This window comes from Myxocyprinus asiaticus, chromosome 11 (genome assembly GCF_019703515.2).
Source record: "Myxocyprinus asiaticus isolate MX2 ecotype Aquarium Trade chromosome 11, UBuf_Myxa_2, whole genome shotgun sequence".
Lineage (NCBI taxonomy): Eukaryota > Metazoa > Chordata > Actinopteri > Cypriniformes > Catostomidae > Myxocyprinus > Myxocyprinus asiaticus.
The window spans coordinates 51,301,593-51,325,914 of NC_059354.1; the positions used below are offsets into that span (position 1 = coordinate 51,301,593).

Genomic DNA, 24,322 nt, shown 5'->3' on the forward strand with positions numbered 1-24,322 from the left:
AACTCTCATCATTAAAGGGCACGCATTTAAAACGCACCTGCACGCCGCTGACCTGATTTATGACTTCAGCCGGCGATAAGAATCACATTGTGCTGTGAAAACCTGCAGGAAAAGCATTTTCCTTTTGCTATTTGTGATTCAAGTTGATTCAGTTTAGTTGTGCTTTTAATGCATTCTGGACACGCGCGTTCATGAGGAAACAGCAACAGTTTAATACTGTGTGAGTTGTGAAAATAAGCCTCTCATACAAATATTTGCACTATTTTTGCACTCGTGCCACAACATTTACAACTTTATCTTAATATTCTAAATAACATTATACATTAACCATTGTAAATAAATTATAAGTACATTTAAAAAAGAATCAGTGTTGTAGTATTAGGAAGAATTTTTATAAAGGGTTATAGCAGAATTTCAGAAATATGCTTTGGTCAAACTCAGACAATTAATTATAACTTGATTATTTAGACAATCGTATGAAAACGAACAGGATGGAAATAAAGAACTAAATTTAGCTAATGCTCAGTGAGGGATTGACGGTGTCAACGTGTAGTGTATTTTTTAAAATTGAAAAAATCAAAAACAAATCCCCTTTTCTCCCAATTTGGAATGCTCAATTCCCACTACTTAGTAGGTCCTCGTGGTGGCACGGTTACCTGCCTCAATCCGGGTGGTGGAGGACAAGTCTCAGTTGCCTCCGCTTCTGAGACCGTCAATCCGTGCATCTGATCACGTGACTCGTTGTGCATGACACCGCGGAGACTCACAGCATGTGGAGGCTCATGCTACTCTACACAATCCACACACAACTCACCACACGCCCCATTGAGAGCAAGAACCACTAATCACGACCACGAGGATGTTACCCCATGTGACTCTACCCTCCCTAGCAACCGGGCCAATTTGGTTGCTTAGGAGACCTGTCTGGAGTCACTCAGCACACCCTGAATTCAAACTCATGACTCCAGGTGTGATAGTCAGCGTCAATACTTGCTGAGATACCCAGGCCCCCCAAAATTGACATTTTGATAAGAGCACACACATTTGAATAATGTTATCAAACAGGATGAATACTGATGTTTGTGCATTTATTTTCCCACCAAAATGATGTCACTTCTTGGAGGATGATGTCAATAAGGAACTGATGTTTGCTAGTTAAAGGGATTTTACAAAAGACTAAAAGGATGAAAAGTGATATTGTGGACATGGGGGAAAAAACTACAAATTCATCACAAATTAAAAAACAATATTCCCATTTTAAGTTTGAAACATTTTGATTAGACAAAGGAAAAACTGAGGAAACACCTGGAACATTTCTTTGTTTTTTTGTTTTGTTTTTGGATTTTCTCCCCAATTTGGAATGCCCAATTCCCAATGCGCTCTAAGTCCTCGTGGTGGCGTAGTGACTCGCCTCAATCCGGGTGGCGGAGGACGAATCTCAGTTGCCTCCACGTCTGAGACCGTCAATCCGCGCATCTTATCACGTGACTTGTTGAGCGTATTACCGCAGAGACATAGCGCATGTGGAGGCTTCACGCCATCCACCACGGCATCCACGCACAACTCACCACACGCCCCACCGAGAACGAACCACATTATAGCAACAACGATGAGGTTACCCCATGTGACTCTACCCTCCCTAGCAACCAGGCCAATTGGTTGCTTAGGAGACCTGGCTGGAGTCACTCAGCACGCCCTGGATTCAAACTCACGACTCCAGGGGTGGCAGTCAGCGTCTTTACTCGCTGAGATACACAGGCCCCCCACCTGGTACATTTCTTCATAAATTGCCATTTTTTCATATCAGAAGATGGATGACATGGTAAAAATGTAAACATTTGCATTTTTACCATGATTTAGTATTTTAACTCAAATATTAAAACATAAATAATATGGAAATCAAAGTATACTGTATAGCTGTGGTTCTCAATTTTTTTGCCATGCCCCCCTTTTGCACCCTCCACCCCATAATCTGATGAAAAAAGTCAAGTTTCAAGTTTATATATAAATATATACACTTCTAAAAGACTAACTACATTATTTTTACTTCATGACACAAAAAAGGTTTATAATAAAAACAATGAAATGAGTTCTTTCAGTTTTCACTTTTTTGCTAAATAAAGTTACAAAATAATCTAAATGAACTGTTTGTCACTAGGCCTACATTGTTCTATTATTTTCTGTACACTTTCTTTGTTACAAAAATACATAAAACATTTTAATAATGCCTAAATACTGTACTTGTAAAGCATCTAAAAACAGAATAAATAATAAGTGATACTGCAGCAGCAGCAATGTTGATATAACAGCTCACCCAAAAATGACAATTTCTGCCTTCATTTACTCACCATCGTCGTTCAAAACCAGCATGACTTTTTTCATCCACAAACACACGAATGAGGGATGAGAGGATCGTGATTTTGACTGTCAAGCTCCAGAAGCACATAAAAGCATCATAAAGGCCGTCCATTATATTTCAATTCTTCTGAAGCCATATGATAGTGTTGTGTGAGGAACAGACTGAAATAAATTCATTAATCAAGTTATTAACCTCTTCACCCATTTGAAACTGGAGTGCACATGAAAATGTTTTTGTTTACATTTGCGCAGCTGTGAGCGCACCTGATAGCACATAATTATAAACTCATCAGGCCGTCGAGAGCTGCGCGCACAAGACACGCTGCAGTGGCAAGTGAGAAAAAGGCGGAGGAAATGAAATTGCGCACACTGGTTCTTGCCTGTAATGCCACCAATTTCTGGAATGTGTGAAAGTGATTTCAGAACGGGGCAGTCTTCCATGCCCCCCTCCATCACCACTGCTGTATAGTATGAATGGGAAGGTGAAACTGCACTTCTGCCACATTAATTCATTTATACAGTGCAGCTGACAAATCGGTTCTTCATTTGTGTTCAAGTTTCATTTCTCATCTCCGTCTGTATTGAGTTCTCTCACCTGGAGACAGTTGTGACGTAGTTTCCAGGGAAAACTCCAGATGCTCCAGAGCGCAGCGACGTTCCCTTAAACCATCCGTCCTGACACTTCTCCATGACGCGGTACATCTCACCCTTCCTCAACTCCAGCTCATCGGCTTTCTGAGGCTTGTACGCATACATCGCCAGATAGCTGCGGGAAAACAGAGGAATATTCATGAGGAAGATCACACTGTGTTCTATTAAATGTTAAATACAGTAGCTATTAGAGCAGAGCTGCTCGACTTTGGAAAGTCTAGGTGCCACGAAGCAGTTTAGATTCCCACCCGACACCAGTTGCATCACGCGCAGATCGACAACACACTCATGTTACATAAAGCAGCTTAATATAAAGCAGAATTATATTTGCATCTTTGTTGCATAATTTATTCTCTTTTCATCCATTTGCGGCATCTTTTCCTCCACTGAAAATTTACGTAAATGCTTTTGAAAACTGACACCTCAAAATTCATGCACATGATGACAACATCAGGCGTGCCACAAAAAGATGGTTCGAGGGTCAGATGCGGGCAGCGTCTGCAGAGTACCATGTTTTTTTTTTTTAAAGATTAATTTGATCCTGTTTTCAGCTCCCAATATGAGTGCAGGACTCTCTGCTCCATTTAACACATTTGAACATATACACTACATCTAATGCAATATACATGTGCTCCACAGTTTTCCTGAGCAACCCACTGGGCAGTGCCATGAAGATTCTGATCGCCGCTGGACTGTTTTCTGGTTCTGATCTCCATAAGAAACAATGTAAAATCGATCCAGATGGAGAACGACAACAACTTTAGGGCTGTCACTATCGATTATTTTGGTAATCGAGTAATATAACAATTATTCTGATGATTAATCGAGTAATCAGATTTTTTTTTTTAATAACTTAGATTGCATAAAGTTGATGAGGTGAAGTCACGTTTGGCTAAAATGCATTCATTAGCCTCAGTTTTGATGTATTTTATGACTGAATAACAACAACAAAACAATTGTGCACACAATATCTAAAGCTTGAGGTTATGAGTTATACACATGGATAAACTATTTTATATAGATATAAAAGCCATTTTATATGTTTGTTATTTTCTTAACTATCACTTGCATGCAAAACAGAATACAATATTTATATAATCATGTGAGATACATGTTTTCACTCTTGCATTCAGTCAGTTGCGGGCATTGTTGCACTTGTGTAACATACTTGCCACATACCGTGTAAAATACCCTTAAGCTTCTGGAAATTCAGTTCCTTACTGAGTAAAACTGTAATAAAACTGTATAAGTTTTATATTGTGTTTGTGGGACTCACGCTGAGCTTTGACTGACAGCATACAGACCTGCGGTTTTACTTATTTAATTATTTATTTATTTTATTTTCTCCCCAATTTGGAATGCCCAATTCCCAATGCGCTCTTAGTCCTCGTGGTGGTGTAGTGACTCGCCTCAATCCGGGTGACGGAGGACGAATCTCAGTTGCACATCTTATCACGTGGCTTGTTGAGTGCGTTACCGCGGAGACGTAGGGCGTGTGGAGACTTCACGCTATTCTCCGCAGCATCCACACACATCTCACCACGCGTCCCACCGAGAGCGAGAACCACATTATAGCGACCACGAGGAGGTTACCCCATGTGACTCTACCCTCCCTAGCAACCGGGCCAATTTGGTTGCTTAGGAGACCTGACTGGAGTCACTCAGCACACCCTGGATTCAAACTCACGACTCCAGGTGTGATAGTCAGCGTCAATACTCGCTGAGATACCCAGACCCCTGACCTGCAGTTTTATTCAGTAAATAAAGTCCTCTGGATTCCCAGATTGAGTTTTACCTGTAATGGCCATAAACTATACAATATTTACCGGAAGTGGGGCATTGCAATCTGAAAATGTACATAAGGAGAAGGCTTGCATTTACATTCAAATGGTAATTATTTATGTGCCTTATTAACAATAATTAACACAGAACTCGGTCTGATTTATTGATCAGAATGTGTTTGCCTCCGTAACTGCGTGTGTGCGACTTTAATCAAGTCCGAAGGACGTCTTTTTCGTGACGTTATTTTATGTTGCTTCATAAAAGCCTAAATTGCAAACGATTGTGTAGATAAAAAGGTTTAGAGTGCATTCCAATATATTTTTTGCTGAGTTCAGCGCAGAGCCCCCTGACTGTATATTGCTCTGGGCCCTTTCTTATTAAAAACACAGTTTAGAATTTGTTGTGGACTTTTGGGCCCCTAGAATCATTATCACCTTTCACCCCACTAGCTATGGCCCTGCATGTGGCAACGAAAAGCTCAACTTCTCTCACGCATCTGGACGCAGCACCGCAAATCGCACGCAGTCTGAAATTACTGCGCTGTGTTCAGCGGGTCTGTGTTGTTGCATTGCTGAAGTGATGTTATGGATTTTTTAGGTCCCGCATTGTTTTTAAATCATAAGTGAAGCACTGACACACAGCCGACACCTCTTGTCGTTATGTGTTCACACTCGCCCGTGGACTGCATCACTTCCGCCTTATTTTCAATTTGTCGATTCGGCAATTTTGTAACCTATGATTTTTTTTTTATCAAGTAATCGAATTAAATCGAGTAATCATGACAGCCCTAAACCATTTAAGTGTTAGTTAGAGTAAAAATGAACTCAAAGTAGTTCATGATATCAACGTAATTAACCTTGGGCCTCACTTTATGTCATTTACCCACTCAGGTGAGGCGCTGTCAAAACACGGTCATCACCACTATGTAAAGTATCGGCACTATGGAGTTACAGTTTTGTTTGTTTGGCAATTAATACAAATATAACATGCTAAACGTCAAATTATCCGCTATACTGTAAACTGATGTGAGTGAAAACACTGGAGACTGTAAAAACAAAAACAGGCTTCCAGTATGAATCAGGGGACACTTCTGCGTTCAGGAAACGGGTGCAGACTGGACTGTATATACCATCATACAGCCCAGCTCTACCATGTTTAAATCTATTCTGTAGAATTCAACACAACTAAACAAAAAAAGAGAAAAACATCTCTGCAGATAACAGAGATATCGAGAAGAAAACAAACCCTCCTTTACAAAAGAGGGCATGAAAATGCAATTCTCCGTCAGGGTTTGTCACCCGAGGGAAGCACAATGTTTTGTTTGTCGAGCTGCAGACTCTAATCGCTCCTGACAGAGCGCAGAGAATAAAACACCACCATCAGATGGTTTTTTTCCTCCAATGAATCCAACTACCATCTAGAAACCAGAGGAACATGTGGCGTTCTCACCGCAGCGACCCGGGAGTCTGCTGATAGGTTAACAGGTATGGTAACTATGGAAACAGCGGGCGATTGTGATGGACTGTTAGAGGTGGTTGCCAGGTTGATACAGCCGAGTTAAGAAACATTTCTGTCCGGTCACACGCTCACCCTGATACCTGAAATAACTGCACAACTGGTGTTGACAGACATCATGCTGTGTGTGTGTGTGTGTGTGTGTGTGTGTGTTTATGTGATCTGTGTTTGTGTGTGTTTGTGTTTATGTAATGTGTGTGTGTTTATGTGATCTGTATTTGTGTGTTTATGTGATCTCTGTGTGTGTGTGTGTTTATGTGATCTCTGTGTGTGTGTGTGTGTGTGTGTGTGTGTGTGTTTATGTGATCTTTGTGTGCATGTGTGTTTGTGTTTATGTGATCTCTGTGTGTGTGTGTGTGTGCGTGTGTTTATGTGATCTCTGTGTGTGTGTGTGTGTTTATGTGATCTGTGTTTGTGTTTGTTTGTGTTTATGTAATGTGTGTTTATGTGATCTGTGTTTGTGTGTTTATGTGATCTGTGTGTGCGTGTGTGTTTGTGTTTATGTGATCTGTGTTTGTGTCTGTTTATGTGATCTGTGTGTGCGTGTGTGTTTGTGTTTATGTGATCTGTGTTTGTGTGTGTTTATGTGATCTCTCTCTCTGTGTGTGTATGTGTTTATGTGATCTTTGTTTGCATGTGTGTTTGTGTTTATGTGATCTCTGTGTGTGTGTGTGTGTGTGCGTGTGTTTATGTGATCTCTGTGTGTGTGTGTGTGTTTATGTGATCTGTGTTTGTGTTTGTTTGTGTTTATGTAATGTGTGTGTGTTTATGTGATCTCTGTGTGTGTGTGTGTTTATGTGATCTCTGTGTGTGTGTGTGTGTGTGTGTGTGTTTATGTGATCTTTGTGTGCATGTGTGTTTGTGTTTATGTGATCTCTGGGTGTGTGTGTGTTTATGTGATCTGTGTTTGTGTTTGTTTGTGTTTATGTAATGTGTGTTTATGTGATCTGTGTTTGTGTGTGTTTATGTGATCTCTCTCTGTGTGTGTGTATGTGTTTATGTGATCTGTGTTTGTGTGTGTTTGTGTTTATGTAATGTGTGTTTATGTGATCTGTGTTTGTGTGTGTTTATGTGATCTCTCTCTGTGTGTGTGTTTGTGTTTATGTAATGTGTGTGTGTTTATGTGATCTGTGTTTGTGTGTTTATGTGATCTGTGTTTGTGTGTTTATGTGATCTGTGTTTGTGTGTTTATGTGATCTCTGTGTGTGTGTGTGTTTATGTGATCTCTCTGTGTGTGTGTGTGTGTGTGTTTATGTGATCTTTGTGTGCATGTGTGTTTGTGTTTATGTGATCTCTGTGTGTGTGTGTGTGTGCGTGTGTTTATGTGATCTCTGTGTGTGTGTGTGTGTTTATGTGATCTGTGTTTGTGTTTGTTTGTGTTTATGTAATGTGTGTGTGTTTATGTGATCTCTGTGTGTGTGTGTGTTTATGTGATCTCTGTGTGTGTGTGTGTGTGTGTGTGTGTTTATGTGATCTTTGTGTGCATGTGTGTTTGTGTTTATGTGATCTCTGGGTGTGTGTGTGTGTGCGTGTGTTTATGTGATCTCTGTGTGTGTGTGTGTGTGTGTGTGTGTGTGTGTGTGTTTATGTGATCTGTGTTTGTGTTTGTGTGTGTTTATGTGATCTGTGTTTGTGTGTGTTTATGTGATCTCTGCGTGTGCGTGTGTGTATGTGTGTTTATGTGATCTGTGTTTGCATGTGTGTTTGTGTTTATGTAATGTGTGTGTATGTGATCTGTGTTTGTGTGTGTTTATGTGATCTCTGTGTGTGTGTGTGTGTGTGTTTATGTGATCTGTGTTTGTGTGTGTTTGTGTTTATGTAATGTGTGTTTATGTGATCTGTGTTTGTGTGTGTTTATGTGATCTCTCTCTGTGTGTGTGTATGTGTTTATGTGATCTGTGTTTGTGTGTGTTTGTGTTTATGTAATGTGTGTGTGTTTATGTGATCTGTGTTTGTGTGTGTTTGTGTTTATGTAATGTGTGTGTGTGTTTATGTGATCTGTGTTTGTGTGTGTTTATGTGATCTCTGTGTGTGTGTGTGTGTGTGTGTTTATGTGATCTGTGTTTGTGTGTGTTTGTGTTTATGTGATCTGTGTGTGTGTGTTTGTGTTTATGCGATCTGTATTTGTGTGTGTTTGTGTTTATGTGATCTCTCTGTGTGTGTGTGTTTATGTGATCTCTGTGTGTGTGTGTGTTTATGTGATCTGTGTTTGTGTTTGTTTGTGTTTATGTAATGTGTGTTTATGTGATCTGTGTTTGTGTGTGTTTATGTGATCTGTGTGTGCGTGTGTGTTTGTGTTTATGTGATCTGTGTTTGTGTGTGTTTGTGTTTATGTAATGTGTGTGTGTGTTTATGTGATCTGTGTTTGTGTGTGTTTATGTGATCTCTGTGTGTGTGTGTGTGTGTGTGTGTGTGTGTGTGTGTTTATGTGAACTGTGTTTGTGTGTTTATGTGATCTCTGTGTGTGTGTGTGTGTGTGTGTGTGTATGTGTTTATGTGATCTGTATTTGTGTGTGTTTGTGTTTATGTAATGTGTGTGTGTTTATGTGATCTCTGTGTGTGCGTGTGTGTGTTTGTGTTTATGTGATTTCTGTGTGTGTGTGTGTGTGTTTATGTGATCTCTCTGTGTGTGTGTGTTTGTGATTATGTGATCTGTATTTGTGTGTGTTTGTGTTTATGTAATGTGTGTGTGGTTATGTGATCTGTGTTTATGTGTTTATGTGATCTCTGTGTGTGTGTGCGTGTGTGTGTTTGTGTTTATATGATCTCTGTGTGTGTGTGTGTGTGTGTGTTTATGTGATCTCTCTGTGTGTGTTTATGTGATCTCTGTGTGTGTGCGTTTATGTGATCTGTATTTGTGTGTGTTTGTGTTTATGTAATGTGTGTGTGGTTATGTGATCTGTGTTTATGTGTTTATGTGATCTCTGTGTGTGTGTGTTTGTGTTTATATGATCTGTATTTGTGTTTATGTAATGTGTGTGTGGTTATGTGATCTGTGTTTGTGTGTGTTTATGTGATCTGTGTGTGCATGTGTGTTTGTTTATGTGATCTGTGTTTGTGTTTGTTTGTGTTTATGTAATGTGTGTTTATGTGATCTGTGTTTGTGTGTGTTTATGTGATCTGTGTGTGCGTGTGTGTTTGTGTTTATGTGATTTGTGTTTGTGTTTGTTTGTGTTTATGTAATGTGTGTTTATGTGATCTGTGTTTGTGTGTGTTTATGTGATCTCTGTATGTGTGTGTGTGTTTGTGTGATCTGTGTTTGTGTGTGTTTATGTGATCTCTGTATGTGTGTGTGTGTTTGTGTGATCTGTGTTTGTGTGTGTTTGTGTTTATGTGATCTGTGTGTGTGTGTGTGTGTTTGTGTTTATGTGATCTGTATTTGTGTGTGTTTGTGTTTATGTGATCTCTCTGTGTGCGTGTGTGTGTGTGTGTTTATGTGATCTGTGTGTGCATGTGTGTTTGTTTATGTGATCTGTGTTTGTGTGTGTTTGTGTTTATGTAATGTGTGTGAGTTTATGTGATCTGTGTTTGTGTGTGTTTATGTGATCTCTGTGTGTGTGCGTGTGTGTGTTTGTGTTTATGTGATCTGTGTTTATGTTTACGTAATGTGTGTGTGTGTTTATGTGATCCCTGTGTGTGTGTGTGTTTGTGTTTATGTGATCTGTGTGTGTGTGTGTTTGTGTTTATGTGATCTGTATTTGTGTGTGTTTGTGTTTATGTAATGTATGTGTGTTTATGTGATCTGTGTTTGTGTTTGTTTGTATTTATGTAATGTGTGTTTATGTGATCTCTGTGTGTGTGCGTGTGTGTGTTTATGTGATGTGTGTTTGTGTGTATCTGTGTAATGTGTGTTTGTGTGTTTATGTGATCTCTGTGTGTGTGTGTGTTTGTGTTTATGTAATGTGTGTTTATGTGATCTGTGTTTGTGTGTGTTTATGTGATATCTGTGTGTGTGTTTGTGTGATCTATGTTTGTGTTTGTTTGTGTTTATGTAATGTGTGTGTGTTTATGTGATCTGTGTTTGTGTGTGTTTATGTGATTTATGTGTGTGTGTTTGTGTTTATGTGATCTGTGTTTGTGTGTGTTTATGTGATCTCTCTGTGTGTGTGTATGTGTGATCTCTGTGTGTGTGTTTATGTGATCTCTGTGTGTGTGGGTGTGTGTGTGTTTGTGTTTATGTGATCTGTGTTTATTCGTGTTTACGTAATGTGTGTTTGTGTGTGTTTATGTGATCCCTGTGTGTGTGTGTGTGTTTGTGTTTATGTGATCTGTGTGTGTGTGTGTTTGTGTTTATGTGATCTGTATTTGTGTGTGTTTGTGTTTATGTAATGTATGTGTGTTTATGTGATCTGTGTTTGTGTGTGTTTTTGTGATCTGTGTGTACATGTATGTGTGTTTGTGTTTATGTGATCTGTGTTTGTGTGTGTTTGTGTTTATGTAATGTGTGTTTATATGATCTGTGTTTATGTGTATTCATGTGATCTCTGTATGTGTGTGTGTGTGTATTTATGTGATGTTTGTGTTTATGTGATCTCTGTGTGTGTGCGTGTGTGTGTTTATGTGATCTGTATTTGTGTGTGTTTATGTGATCTCTATGTAATGTGTGCGTTTGTGTTTATGTGATCTGTGTTTGTGTTTGTTTGTATTTATGTAATGTGTGTTTGTGTGTGTTTATGTGATCTGTGTTTGTTTGTATTTATGTAATGTGTGTTTGTGTGTGTTTATGTGATCTGTGTTTGTGTGTGTTTGTGTTTATGTGATCTGTGTTTGTGTTTGTTTGTATTTATGTAATGTGTGTTTATGTGATCTCTGTGTGTGTGCGTGTGTGTGTTTATGTGATCTGTGTTTGTTTGTATTTATGTAATGTGTGTTTGTGTGTGTTTATGTGATCTGTGTTTGTGTTTGTTTGTATTTATGTAATGTGTGTTTGTGTGTGTTTATGTGATCTGTGTTTGTGTGTGTTTGTGATCTGTGTTTGTGTGATCTGTGTTTGTGTTTGTTTGTGTTTATGTAATGTGTGTGTGTTTATGTGATCTGTGTTTGTGTATGTTTATGTGATTTGTGTGTGTGTGTTTGTGTTTATGTGATCTGTGTTTGTGTGTGTTTATGTGATCTCTCTGTGTGTGTGTATGTGTGATCTCTGTGTGTGTGTTTATGTGATCTCTGTGTGTGTGGGTGTGTGTGTGTTTGTGTTTATGTGATCTGTGTTTGTTCGTGTTTATGTAATGTGTGTTTGTGTGTGTTTATGTGATCTCTGTGTGTGTGTGTGTGCGTTTGTGTTTATGTGATCTGTTTGTGTGTGTTTGTGATCTCTGTGTGTGTGTGTGTTTGTGATTATGTGATCTGTATTTGTGTGTGTTTGTGTTTATGTAATGTGTGTTTATGTGATCTGTGTTTGTGTGTGTTTTTGTGATCTGTGTGTGCGTGTGTGTGTGTTTGTGTTTATGTGATCTGTGTTTGTGTTTGTTTGTGTTTATGTTTATGTAATGTGTGTTTATATGATCTGTGTTTGTGTGTGTTTATGTGATCTCTGTATGTGTGTGTGTGTGTTTGTGTGATCTGTGTTTGTGTGTGTTTGTGTTTATGTGATCTGTGTGTGTGTGTGTGTGTTTGTGTTTATATGATCTGTATTTGTGTGTGTTTGTGTTTATGTAATGTATGTGTGTTTGTGATCTGTGTTTGTGTGTGTTTATGTGATCTCTGTGTGTGTGTGTGCGTTTGTGTTTATGTGATCTGTGTTTGTGTGCGTTTGTGTTTATGTGATCTGTGTTTGTGTTTGTTTGTATTTATGTAATGTGTGTTTATGTGATCTCTGTGTGTGTGCGTGTGTGTGTTTATGTGATCTGTGTTTGTTTGTATTTATGTAATGTGTGTTTGTGTGTTTATGTGATCTGTGTTTGTTTGTATTTATGTAATGTGTGTTTGTGTTTATGTGATCTGTGTTTGTGTGTGTTTTTGTGATCTGTGTGTGCGTGTGTGTGTGTTTGTGTTTATGTGATCTGTGTTTGTGTTTGTTTGTGTTTATGTAATGTGTGTTTATATGATCTGTGTTTGTGTGTGTTTATGTGATCTCTGTATGTGTGTGTGTGTGTTTGTGTGATCTGTGTTTGTGTGTGTTTGTGTTTATGTGATCTGTGTGTGTGTGTGTGTTTGTGTTTATATGATCTGTATTTGTGTGTGTTTGTGTTTATGTAATGTATGTGTGTTTGTGATCTGTGTTTGTGTGTGTTTATGTGATCTCTGTGTGTGTGTGTGTGCGTTTGTGTTTATGTGATCTGTGTTTGTGTTTGTTTGTATTTATGTAATGTGTGTTTATGTGTGTTTATGTGATCTGTGTTTGTGTGTGTTTATGTGATCTCTGTGTGTGTGCGTGTGTGTTTATGTGATCTGTGTTTGTTTGTATTTATGTAATCTGTGTTTGTGTGTGTTTGTGATCTGTGTTTGTGTGATCTGTGTTTGTGTTTGTTTGTGTTTATGTAATGTGTGTGTGTTTATGTGATCTGTGTTTGTGTGTGTTTTTGTGATATGTGTTTATGTGATGTGTGTATTTGTGTGTCTCTGTGCATGTGTGTGTGTTTGTGTGTGTTTATACTTAGCTATACAATATTTGACAAAATCTCCCTTTGGAACATTTTGGGATGTTCTTATTTGGAAAAACGATCCATAAATATATTAAAGTCTAACGTTTTCTTGACATGTTATGGATATTCCCCATATGTGTGTATGTGTGTGTCATGCTGCCTTCATGTCAGAATTATCATACAGCAGCAGTATATAAAGTACATTCTATACTTTTAATCAACAACTTTAAATCAATAGTTTTATATTTGTCACCGTTTTTTATTTGATTATGAAATTGTAGTTCATTCCCTCATTAAAGACGTTAAGTACACAGTCTTGTATCTTTTTGTCTGATTTTCAAATATGTTTGTAATGTTGTGATTCACCTCAGAGCTGGTTGCTTTAGTTCATGGAGCACAACTCTTTTATGAAGGATTTTATTCAATCTCACTATGGAAAAAATGAATGAAAAAATACTTCCAGAAACCAGACGGCTGAAAAACATGTGCATTGGGCTCAATTAAAGCATCATGAAAGAAGCTAATTGTAGTTTAATACTAATAAAGTTTCTGTTAGTAGCTTGTAGGATAGCCAAGAACTTTTATAAAACAATAGTTGTAACTCTAAATTCTGATTGGATGAGCTGTGTTCAAAGCCCACCAATCACCGCACATTATATAGTATATTATTGGTGCGTTCAGGTCATGTTGGAAAAGCCTTCACATCCTTGTTGAACTCGTAATTACAAATTGTAAGCTCCGACTTGACACGAGTGACATCATGCAAAAAGAACCAGTATGGCAGAGGCCTCACCAGTTAAAAGTAGTTTACACATATGGTATGTCTGTTTATAATAGTCAATATTACCTGGAGCGTTTTCAAGAACATACAGAGGAGCATTTTAATTATTATCATTAATAAATGAAGCTATTTATTGAACATTGGTGTATTTGATCATATCATGGTTTCTGACGTTTTATAAAAGCAATAAGCCACTCACGACTGTGTGTTACAGTTATTTTACCATGTTAATGGGGCTTTACTCGCATTGTCCCTAAGAACGTCCCTTAACAGTGGTGAAATCACTGTAACACAGCCGCGTGTCGCTTACTACTGTATTTTAAAGTACAGCTTGATTGTAGTTGAACTACTTCAAATCACAAGTCGCTTGTGGTGTGATGCACTAAAGTTTAAAGGTAGATTCAGTAACACTGCAGAGTGTGACAGTGAGGGAGTGATGCATTAGAGGAGCTCGTGAGAGTGTGTGCGTGTGATGTGCATGTTTTGAGTGAATGACTAATGCTTCTCTTTCATGAGGCTATTGTGGGCATTTGTTTGTACGCTTGTGGAAAGAGACACTTGATTAATCCCAACAGCGGCACTTTATTACACCATGTCCAGACCGTGAGTCCAGCTTGGCTACTCAAACACACACTGATTTCATTAAAGTCCAATAAATCCCTCATATGAAGCCCTGCAGGCCAGAGCAGCTAAAACAATAGATTACCAACTACAGCTATGCATTAGAAAATAAGTCTTCCCATATATGATCTAGTTTATGATCCGGATAGTGAGGACAGCTGAGAAGATCATCGGGGTCTCTCTTCCCTCCATCATGGACATTTATACCACACGCTGCATCTGCAAAGCCACCAGCATTGTGGATGACCCCACGCACCCCTCACACAAACTCTTCACCCTCCTTCCGTCTGGAAAAAGGTACCAAAGCATTTGAGCCTTCGTGGCCACACTGAGTAACAGTTTCTTCCCCCAAGCCATCAGACTCCTCAATACTCAGAGACTGGACTGACAAAACACACACACACACTCAAATCCGACTCCCTTTTCATATTATCTACCCGAATTTTTTGCTGCTACTGTATTCATGAAAATACTGTATTTAATTTCTTGTCACTTTCTACCTGGCTGCTACCCCAATAACTGCTATGTCCATATATGGTAAAAGCTTATCTGCTGAATACTATGTCATAGTATGTTGTGTTTACATTCACAGCATTTTCTATTATATTGTTATATCTTTTGCACTACCGGTTTTATCTGACACTTTCACACTAGAACTGTGTACTGGTCAGTGCTGCACCGTCTCTTACTGTGCCTATTGTCCTGTTTCAGCAATTATTGTACCGTCTTGTACTGTTTGCACACGTGCACTTTATGTAGTAATGTGTAGGTCTTATTTATTTCTGTGTAGTCTCATGTAGTTCTGTGTTTGTTTTATGCTGTTTTATGTAGCACCATGGTCCTGGAGGAACATTGTTTCATTTCACCGTGTACTGTACTAGCTGTATATGGTTGAAATGACAATAAAAGCCACTTGACTTGACTTTAAATCAAAGACAACTAAATCACAACTCAATCAGGCCAGTGCTGCATTTATGCTATCAATTTATTTTGTGAGCACCTATAAATGCTGTTGAGAGAACACATGAGCAAAATAGCGAGGAACCATTTACACTTGATGCATTTTGATGCAACAGAATGAATGTGTTGCTTCTGAAAAACGTTAACATGCAGTCTTAAAAATGCAACGCTCATGGTGTTTAAAAAAACATTGAGACCCACTGCAGCGGCCAAAGACATCTATTTGACCCAAGTCCAACACAGACAAAAAAACAGTGCAGGAGCGAGCCCTGTCTGTTGTTGTGACAACCAGCACGTCTAGTTCTTTGTCGGCTGTGCACAAGAACAAACACAGATTGTTACATTTTGTCACAAATGTAACATTGAAGCACGATACATTGTTTCCTGTGATTGTTATTCCTGTTTAAATACATTTGTCTCTTTACTGAATTAGAACGTTTGTGTAAACACATGTATCGACTGATTGATATTTGGAGTACTTTGATCCACGATGTGTCTTCTGTTGTTGTAAATTTGTCTTTTAAAGAACAAACTGTTGTAAAATTGTCATCTTGAAGAAATCTTAAAGTCTATGTAAAGCAGGGCTCTTCAGTTACATTCTTGCGGGGGCCAGATTGCCAAATGAAAACTTGACAGGGACCAAACATTTTTATAATAGTAAGCACTTTTATTGTAAGTGACATGTTAACATAAAAAACAAAACTAAACACCATTTAGACTGTGTTTTTTAATTAAAATAGTCAGGCGCATTCAATTAACATTATTTATGGTATGGCCACAAGTTCCTTCTTAAGATCTGAAACAAACATGACAACCTTAACTAACAAATAGAATTTGATCAACTTTACTTTGAAAATAAAAACATAATGATCATTTTAACATATCAGGGCTATTGTTTACAAACTACGAAGATTAAGATGAACATTAAAGGCCATATCTTTGACACTATCAACCCACCTAAGAAAACAATGGCCATCAAATAAAGAACATTTTACATACAAATATATTAAAAACTGACAAAAAGAAATGTCTATTCTTTCTCTTTCTCTATTATACTCCCATTCAGTGAGGGGAAAATGAGCCTTTCCTTGTCTTGCAAACACTGTGCATTTGCACACAGGAGCCATCGCAGGAGATATTGGTAAACGGAGACCAAACTGAATTGATTATGTTCGGGATTGAGAACGCTGACACACATCCGTATATGGTGCAGCCATAGTCAGGACACATGAATGCATGCAGGTTCAGTGGCGCTGCAGTCGCACTTTTTACAAGCTCTACAGACCCTGAACAGATCAGACACGTTTTACACATGAAGCATGGTGAATAAAAGCAACGTTTTCTGTGCATTTTCTTAGAAGGTTCGCTTTTCATCATCAATTTCTCTTTTGTTGAATAAGATTGTGTATATGAGCTGACACCACGTAACAACTGCTGTGACAATATATTTTAAAATCTATAGATTTGACCGCACTCTGCACCGCAGCTAAGCAATTTGCAAAAATACATTTGACTGAATAAGAGATGATCAAAAATGCTCACCTGTGCTGGTTCATGTTTTGAAAAGCACGGTCCGTTCTGAATCTGTGATTTGACAACAGCTTAATGCTGCATTTTGCAATTACGACCAGCAGACTGTAAATTATCCTGCTTATGGCTACCTACCTATTGATTTGAGTTTAAATATATATTATTATGTGAGAAGAAAGTGACCGCAGAGCTCTTGAAGGCGCAATTGACCAATCAGAATATACTATTCCAGGGAGCCATGCAACAATAAAAAGTAAACTTTTTGTTTTTCGCAAATAAAATTGCTCATGCTTGCTTCAGGGCAAGTAAAACTCCAGAAGTACAGACCTGACCGGGCCAACAGAACAAAATCCTTCCTGTTGAGAGCTGTAACTGTGTGCTGAGCAATGTGCTGAATGACTCCTGAATGGACTTACATGTTGAGAGGCAGCTGGACTTTAGCAGCAGCGAGCAGATCTCCTGATGCAGACGTGATGCGTGGAGGAACTGATGCATTCACTGGAGCGGCGACTGAAGAGTCCTGTGAAAACAAGAAGTCAAATCAACCAATGAGAACAGACTCGCTCAATCAACACAGATGTTACTGACAAAATAAGGAAGACAGCTTTATCCACCAAATACAGTACGGTAATACTGATATGGAAGAAGAGTTTAAAGTTTCTGTTTATGTTAAAGACTGTAATTTAAAGGTGCTGGAGGAAATTCCGATTCTAATAAATGGATAAATGTATGATTCTTTTAGAAGTTTTGAGGAAGGAGCATTTGGAAATAAGAAATGCAATCCTTATTGGATTCACTGCCCTCAGCAGCATGATGAAATCATTTCAGACTTTAACAGAGCAGATTCTTGGAAATGTGTGTGTTTACATGGACTTTTTAATTAAGATATTTTATTCATTTGTTTTTATAAAATAACATACGAATCAGACTGCACCAGTCAAGCTGTGTGTTTCACACTGTAGATTCAAATGAACCAACTCATAAGAAAACAGCTTGAGCTGCCTTTCTATTGCATGGATGCAAGCTGCACTTAACACCCTGCTCCATCTCCAGCTCCACCTTTTCTCAACATCTTTCTCGTGTTCTGTGCTCTGGTGCTACAGTCGTTTGCCAGTATGGAATTCCTTTCTTTCATGCTTTGTTCTTGATTTATCAACTTGATATACAGTATTTTAAACTCTTTAAGTGTCCATTTAATCTATTATGCAATGAAGGATTGCACCACGTTGCACTGTCAGAATGTTTAAAAATATGGAAAATATTGGGCGGTACTGATATCTACTACTGTTAGATACTGTTTCGGATGTGGGTAGTACAGCGAGCAACACACACACTTTGGTTCGGACTGTAGAGCCCCCGCAGCAGGGCGTTTGGGTGACGACTCGGCGGCATACTCGTAGGGCAAAACGACACCACTCTCCTGTTCCTAATAGGATTTCCAATCGATTCTCCCCACTCAGTAATGCACCCACAGAGAATCATGTTGAAAGAGCCTTAGTAATAGGTGATTCTATTGTAAGAAACGTGGAAATAGAGACTCCAGCCACTATTGTTAAATGCATTTCTGGTGCTCGAGCATCTGACATCAGATCAAATTTACAAGTGTTGGCTAATTCTAAATGTAGATTTTCTAAGACTGTTATTCATGTCGGCACTAACAATGTCTGGCTTTGCCAGTCAGGGATCACTAAAGATAATGTTAAAGAGGTGTGTGAACTTGCAAAAATGATGTCAGACACTGTAATATGCTCTGGCCCCCTCCCTGCTCATCGTGGTGATGAGGTTTATAGTAGATTAGTGTCACTGAACAGCTGGATGTCTGAGTGGTGTCCGGAGAATAGCATAGGTTTTATAGACAATTGGAAAAGTCTTTGGGGTAGACCTGACCTGCTAAAGAGAGACGGACTCCATCCCTCCAGGGAAGATGATGCTCTAATTTGGCTCATAGTCTTAATAGTGATAGTATTTGACTAACTGGGGCCCAGATCAGGAAGCAGATAAACTGGCTAATCCAAACATCTGCTAGCTGCCTTGAGACGTCACACAGGTCACATAAACTACAACACATAGAGACTGAATCACCTAGATATCATATAGAGACTGTGTCTGCTCCCCGAACTATCAAACACAAAACTCTCACTAAATCATTTAGAAAAAATGTGTTAAGGTCAAACTTAACTAAAAAAATACTGTAAAACCATATAAAGATAGGGCTACTAAACGTTAGATCTCTTTCTATCAAAGCATTAATTGTACATGAAATTATTACAGATCATTGTTTGGATATGCTCTGTTTGACTGAAACCTTAAACCGGATGAATATATTAGTTTAAATTAATCTACTCCCCCAGGTTATTGTTATAAACATGAGCCTTGTCTGAAGGGTCGAGGAGGAGGTGTTGCTAAATTTACAGTGAAGTTTTTGGTGTTACTCAGAGGACAGGATATAAATGTAAGTCTTTTGAACTAATAATGCTTAATGTGACGCCATCAGATATAAATAAAAAAACTCTGTCATCTTTTACCCATGCAACAGTATATTGATCACCCGGGCCTTATTCTGATTTCAATGGTGAATTTGCTGATTTTCTATCAGATCTTGTAGTTACTGTAGATAGAGATTTAATCGTCAGTGACTTCAACATTCACATAGATAATGAAAATAATACACTGGGATTAGCATTTATCCATATTCTCATCTCTGTTGCGGTTACACAAAATGCGACAGGTCCAACCCCTCGCCAAAATCATACGCTAGATTTAATTTTGTCATATGGAATTGATGATAATAAAATAGAAATTCTTCTGCAGAACAATGACATCTCAGATCATTACCTCATCTCTTGTATGCTACGCTTTGCAAAGGTCACTCAATCTATGCAACATTATCGTTCAGGTATAACTATTCTTTAAACTACTAAAGATAGCTTCATTAATAATCTTCCAGACTTGTCACACATACTCAGTATGCCAAAAAGTCTAGAGGAACTTGAACATGTACAGAAAATATCAATACAGTCTTCTCTAACACTCTTGATAGTGTCACCCCCCTTCGATTAAAGAAAATTAAAGAAAAAAGCCCCGCACCATGGTACAATGATCACACTCATGCTCTCAAGAGAGCAGCTCGGAAAATGGAGCGCAAGTGGAAGAATACAAAATTAGAGGTATTTCACGGTGCATGTTGCAGGTCAGCATATTTGAGCAAACTCATAGAAAATAACCACAACAATCCTAGGTGTTTATTCAGTGCTGTGGCTTAATTGGTTAGGAATAAAACTTCTATTGAACCAGATATTCCATTGCAGCATACTAGTAATGAATTTATGAATTTCTTTACTGATAAAATCGAAATCATCAAAAATAAAATTGGAATTATGCATCTGTCTGCCACAGCTCCCCAGAAGACTAAAATTGTTCCCTACAAGCAACTTCAATCCTTCGCTGTTATAGATCAGGAAGCGCTAACAAAAATTATCAAAACACCAAAATCAACAATATGTATGTTAGATCCAACACCGACTAAACTCCTAAAAGAGGTGTTGTAGTGTGTTCCAGTAATGGCAGTTATTAAGAAGCCACAACTTGATCCTGGAGAATTGGTTAATTATAGAACGATTTCAAATCTCCCGTTTACATTGAAAATACTAGAAAAGGTAGTGTCCTCCCAACTATGTTGATTTCTACATAAAAATAGTATATATGAACAATTTCAGTCATGATTTAGGCCCCATCACAGTACAGAGACTGCACTTAATAGAGTTATAATTGACTTGCTCTTATCATCTGATCGCGGCTGCATTTCTTTTCTAGTGCTTTTAGATCTTAGTGCTGCCTTCGACACGATAGATCACGATATTCTCTTGAATAGGCTGGAGAATTATGTTGGCGTTTGTGGACTTGCATTAGCATAGTTTAGGTCTTATTTATCAGACTGCTACCACTTTGTATGTGTAAATGAGGAGCTGTCAAATCAAACAAAAGTAAAGTATGGAGTGCCACAGGGATCAGTTTTAGGGCCTCTGCTTTTCTCCCTAAATATGCTTCCCCTGGGAGATATTATCAGGAACCATGGAATTAGTTTCCACTGTTATGCCGACAATACACAACTTTATATTTCTTCGAAACCTGACGAAATTTCAAACATTTTCAAATTAACAGAGTGTATAAATGATATCAAAGAGTGGATGCCTAGAAATGTCCTTCTACTCAATTCTGATAAAACAGAGGTACTAATTATTGGAACAAAAACAAAAAAATAAGACACTACAGTATAATTTGACTCTCGATGGATGTACTGTTACATCATCTTCAACAGCAAAAAAATTAGATGTTATATTTGATCACAATCTAACCTTTGAAAAATTAATTTCCAATGTTTGTAGAACAGCATTCTTCCACCTCAGAAATATTGCTAAATTATGACACATGCTCTCTGTTGCTGATGCTGAAAAACTAATTCATGCGTTCATGACCTCAAGACTAGATTATTGTAATGCATTACTGGGAGGATGTCCAGCAAGTTCAATAAATAAACTTCAATTGGTTCAAAATGCAGTTGCGAGCGTGCTGACTAGAACCAAGAAATACAATCATATCAGCCCCATTTTATCATTGTTACATTGGCTACCTGTTAAGTTTCGTATTAATCACAAAATTATGTTAATTACTTACAAAGCTTTGAATGATCTAGCTCCGCAGTACTTAAGTGACCTTCTGTCACGCTATAATCCGTCACGTTCATTATGATCACAAAACTCCGGCCTGCTAACAATACCGGGAATATTAAAATCCACAATAGGAGGGAGATCATTTTCAAATTTGGCTCCTAAACTATGGAATAGTATTCCTAGCAGTATTCGGGACTCAGGCACACTCTCTCAGTTTAAGTCTAGACAAAAGACTCATCTATTCAGCCAGATATACACCTAATTTATCCCTCAACTCACAGTTATGCTGCTTTATAGTTGGGTCTGCCGGAACCGAAAACACTTCCTGATGTCTGATTCCCACTGTGTCACTGAGTGATGATGACCAACTGCAGCATGTGCCAGCCAGACTTCACTTCAGTCTACTAAGACAGACTTCACAGAGGATGAACTGATGCAAACTCAAAGACATGGGATTCTTCATGAGCCACTGTCTGAAGCATGGGCTCAGGATGGAGTTCACCAAAATTACCTGCCATCAGCTTCCAGCCAGACTGCGATGATCCTCACTGAATGATACCTATAACAACTTGGACAAAGGAGGGACAACACTCTCTTAAACTACACAGAAAATGAATTAACCACTAACAAATGCCTTCATCGGCCCAAATCAAAGGACAATGCATCTACATGTATTTCCTCAGTTAATTCGGGATAACTTCAAGGACTTTAAAACTATAAAATCATTTTGTTTAATCAATGACCAACAACACTTACTTAGTTTACTAATATTAACCACTAATAGTTCTAAACATAAATAACTAATATTGGCTTTATATTCATTTTCTGTTATAGCATAATTTCATGTACAGCTGCTTTGAAACAACACTTGTTGTGAAAAGTGCTATACAATACATTTTACTTAACTTGATAAGAGTGATTTGTTCGGGAATCGGACAACACTGATCACGCTGTATGTTTCACGCTGTAAATTCAAAAGAACTGACTCATAAGCAGGGGCGGAGCAGGTGGATGGCTTCTGGGGTTCCAGCCACAAATGTTTTCTCAAAAGCCTTGAATATTTTAGGTTTCTAAAATAACTTAAACTTTGTGTCATTTCTCCTCAGTCTCTCTGACTGGTCCGGCAAATAAATGGAGCAAAAGTTGTATTACTGGGGATGGGGAAATATAGCCATCTATCGTTCCGCCCTAACATCGTCATCGTCATGGGAGGTTGTTGTCTTGTGTGTGTCGTGTTTCATTCAGTCGTGTCACCTCAATGAGCAAGCTTGCTACACACTCCGGTACAGGTGCCGGCATGCAACTTTAACGTTGGTAGTCTGCCACGCCAGTAAAACCAAAGGAGGAGAAGTAGGTAACATTTTCATGGTACACTGCAGATTAAAACACAAGTTGAAACGTTTGCAAATAAAATTGCTGAATGTTCTCAAAAAGAACGTTGGGTCAAATTGGTCGTCATTACTGTGACTTAGAAAGTGTCTGGTTATAGTTCTATGGTGTGAATGAATACTGTCAAAGAACATTAGCTGACGCAGTTCGCTAGCTAGTCTGCTTGCACACTGGCCATGGTATATTTACAGTACATTTATGGACAGTGAGTTGAAGCATTATAACAAACCCTCACTCGATAGAAATGTCTGTTATTCCATAGATGGATATACAATTTTTTTTTTAAACAAGACAGCCAGGTTCAGGTGAGAGAGTTAAATGACGTTACCTGGCATTACCTGACTGTGAAGTCATCACCTCACTGATCAATTTATACCTCTTATTAGATTATAAATTCTCTGTTTGGTTGTTATGATTGCCTTTTGGTTGACAGCACAAAGAGGGAGAGAGGAGGATAAAAAGGTAGAGGAGAGAGAGCAGGATGGAGTCGGCAGAAAGAGAGAGAGAGAGAGAGCAAGAACCAGGTGAGAAAGTGTACAGGTCGGGAGTTGAAAGGCAGCTTTTGTTTTGCCCACATTCATTGCAGTGGAATCCACAATGATTTCACATAACTAACAAATGTATTGATATACTGTTATAAAATGTGGATTCTCCCCAACCTCCTCTTACATTTATTTATGTCACAAATGCTCTGTTTGCTTTATTTATTATTAGATTAGATGTAATTTTCTAGTTGAATACAGTATGCTTGTGTGTGATAATTGTCAGTGCAAAGAGGGAGAGAGGAGGATGGAGAGAGAGAGAGAGAGAGAGTGAGAGAGAGAGCAAGAGCAAGAACAAGGTGAGAAAGTGGACAGAGTGAAGTCAAGATTGTTATAGTGGCAACACAGTAACTGTTTAGCAGAGAAAAAAAACCCCATTCCATTCACAATATAATTTTACATGTATTTCATGGATGCTATGTACTTTTTTTCCCCACATTAAATGCTTTCCAGAAGTACACTTAGAACATATGACAGTGGACTTCATTCTAAACAGGACATCTAGTTTGGAACGTTCTGGACATTATGATTGAGTCTTTGCCTCAGGTTTCATTAACTATGAACATTAACCTCTCCAAAACAGGTGTATTATATTGAATTCTATATTCTGAACCATTGTTATTAAACACTACAATAGACCACCCAACTAATTAGGTTGCTGTTGAAGGTAACATTGTATACCTAATTGAACTGAGGTTTGCCAAAGTGAAAGGGGTTGAATACTTTTGCAAACTAAATGTTCTTCTGTTGGCCAAACATTATTCAATTCAGAGTATTGAAGCCCACATTTACTTGGCATTGTTTGGGATCTTTGATTTGCAATTAGAGCAGCCCAGATTATTATAGCATAGACTCAAATGTAGCACATTTGTCAGCTAAACATTCATTCTATGAACTCCAGCATAGTATTACAAAAATAGGTTTCAAGATTAGTAATGCTGT

General features: G+C 38.3%; 2 protein-coding genes across 3 annotated transcripts in view; one reads left to right on the forward strand and one right to left on the reverse strand.

The window, feature by feature from the left end:
- Positions 1–24,322, forward strand: part of LOC127448282 (uncharacterized) — a 384,406-nt gene that overhangs the window by 230,992 nt on the left and 129,092 nt on the right. The gene's annotated exons all lie outside the window — the stretch shown is intronic.
- The window catches only part of LOC127448239 (E3 ubiquitin-protein ligase SH3RF3-like), a 215,231-nt gene that overhangs the window by 21,564 nt on the left and 169,345 nt on the right, over positions 1–24,322 (reverse strand). The window contains exons 5-6 of the mRNA XM_051710631.1: positions 17,196–17,265; positions 2,954–3,124 (exon numbers count right to left, since the gene is read on the reverse strand). Coding sequence (XP_051566591.1) covers positions 2,954–3,124; positions 17,196–17,265 — 241 coding nt within the window. The remainder of the gene's footprint in view (positions 1–2,953; positions 3,125–17,195; positions 17,266–24,322) is intronic.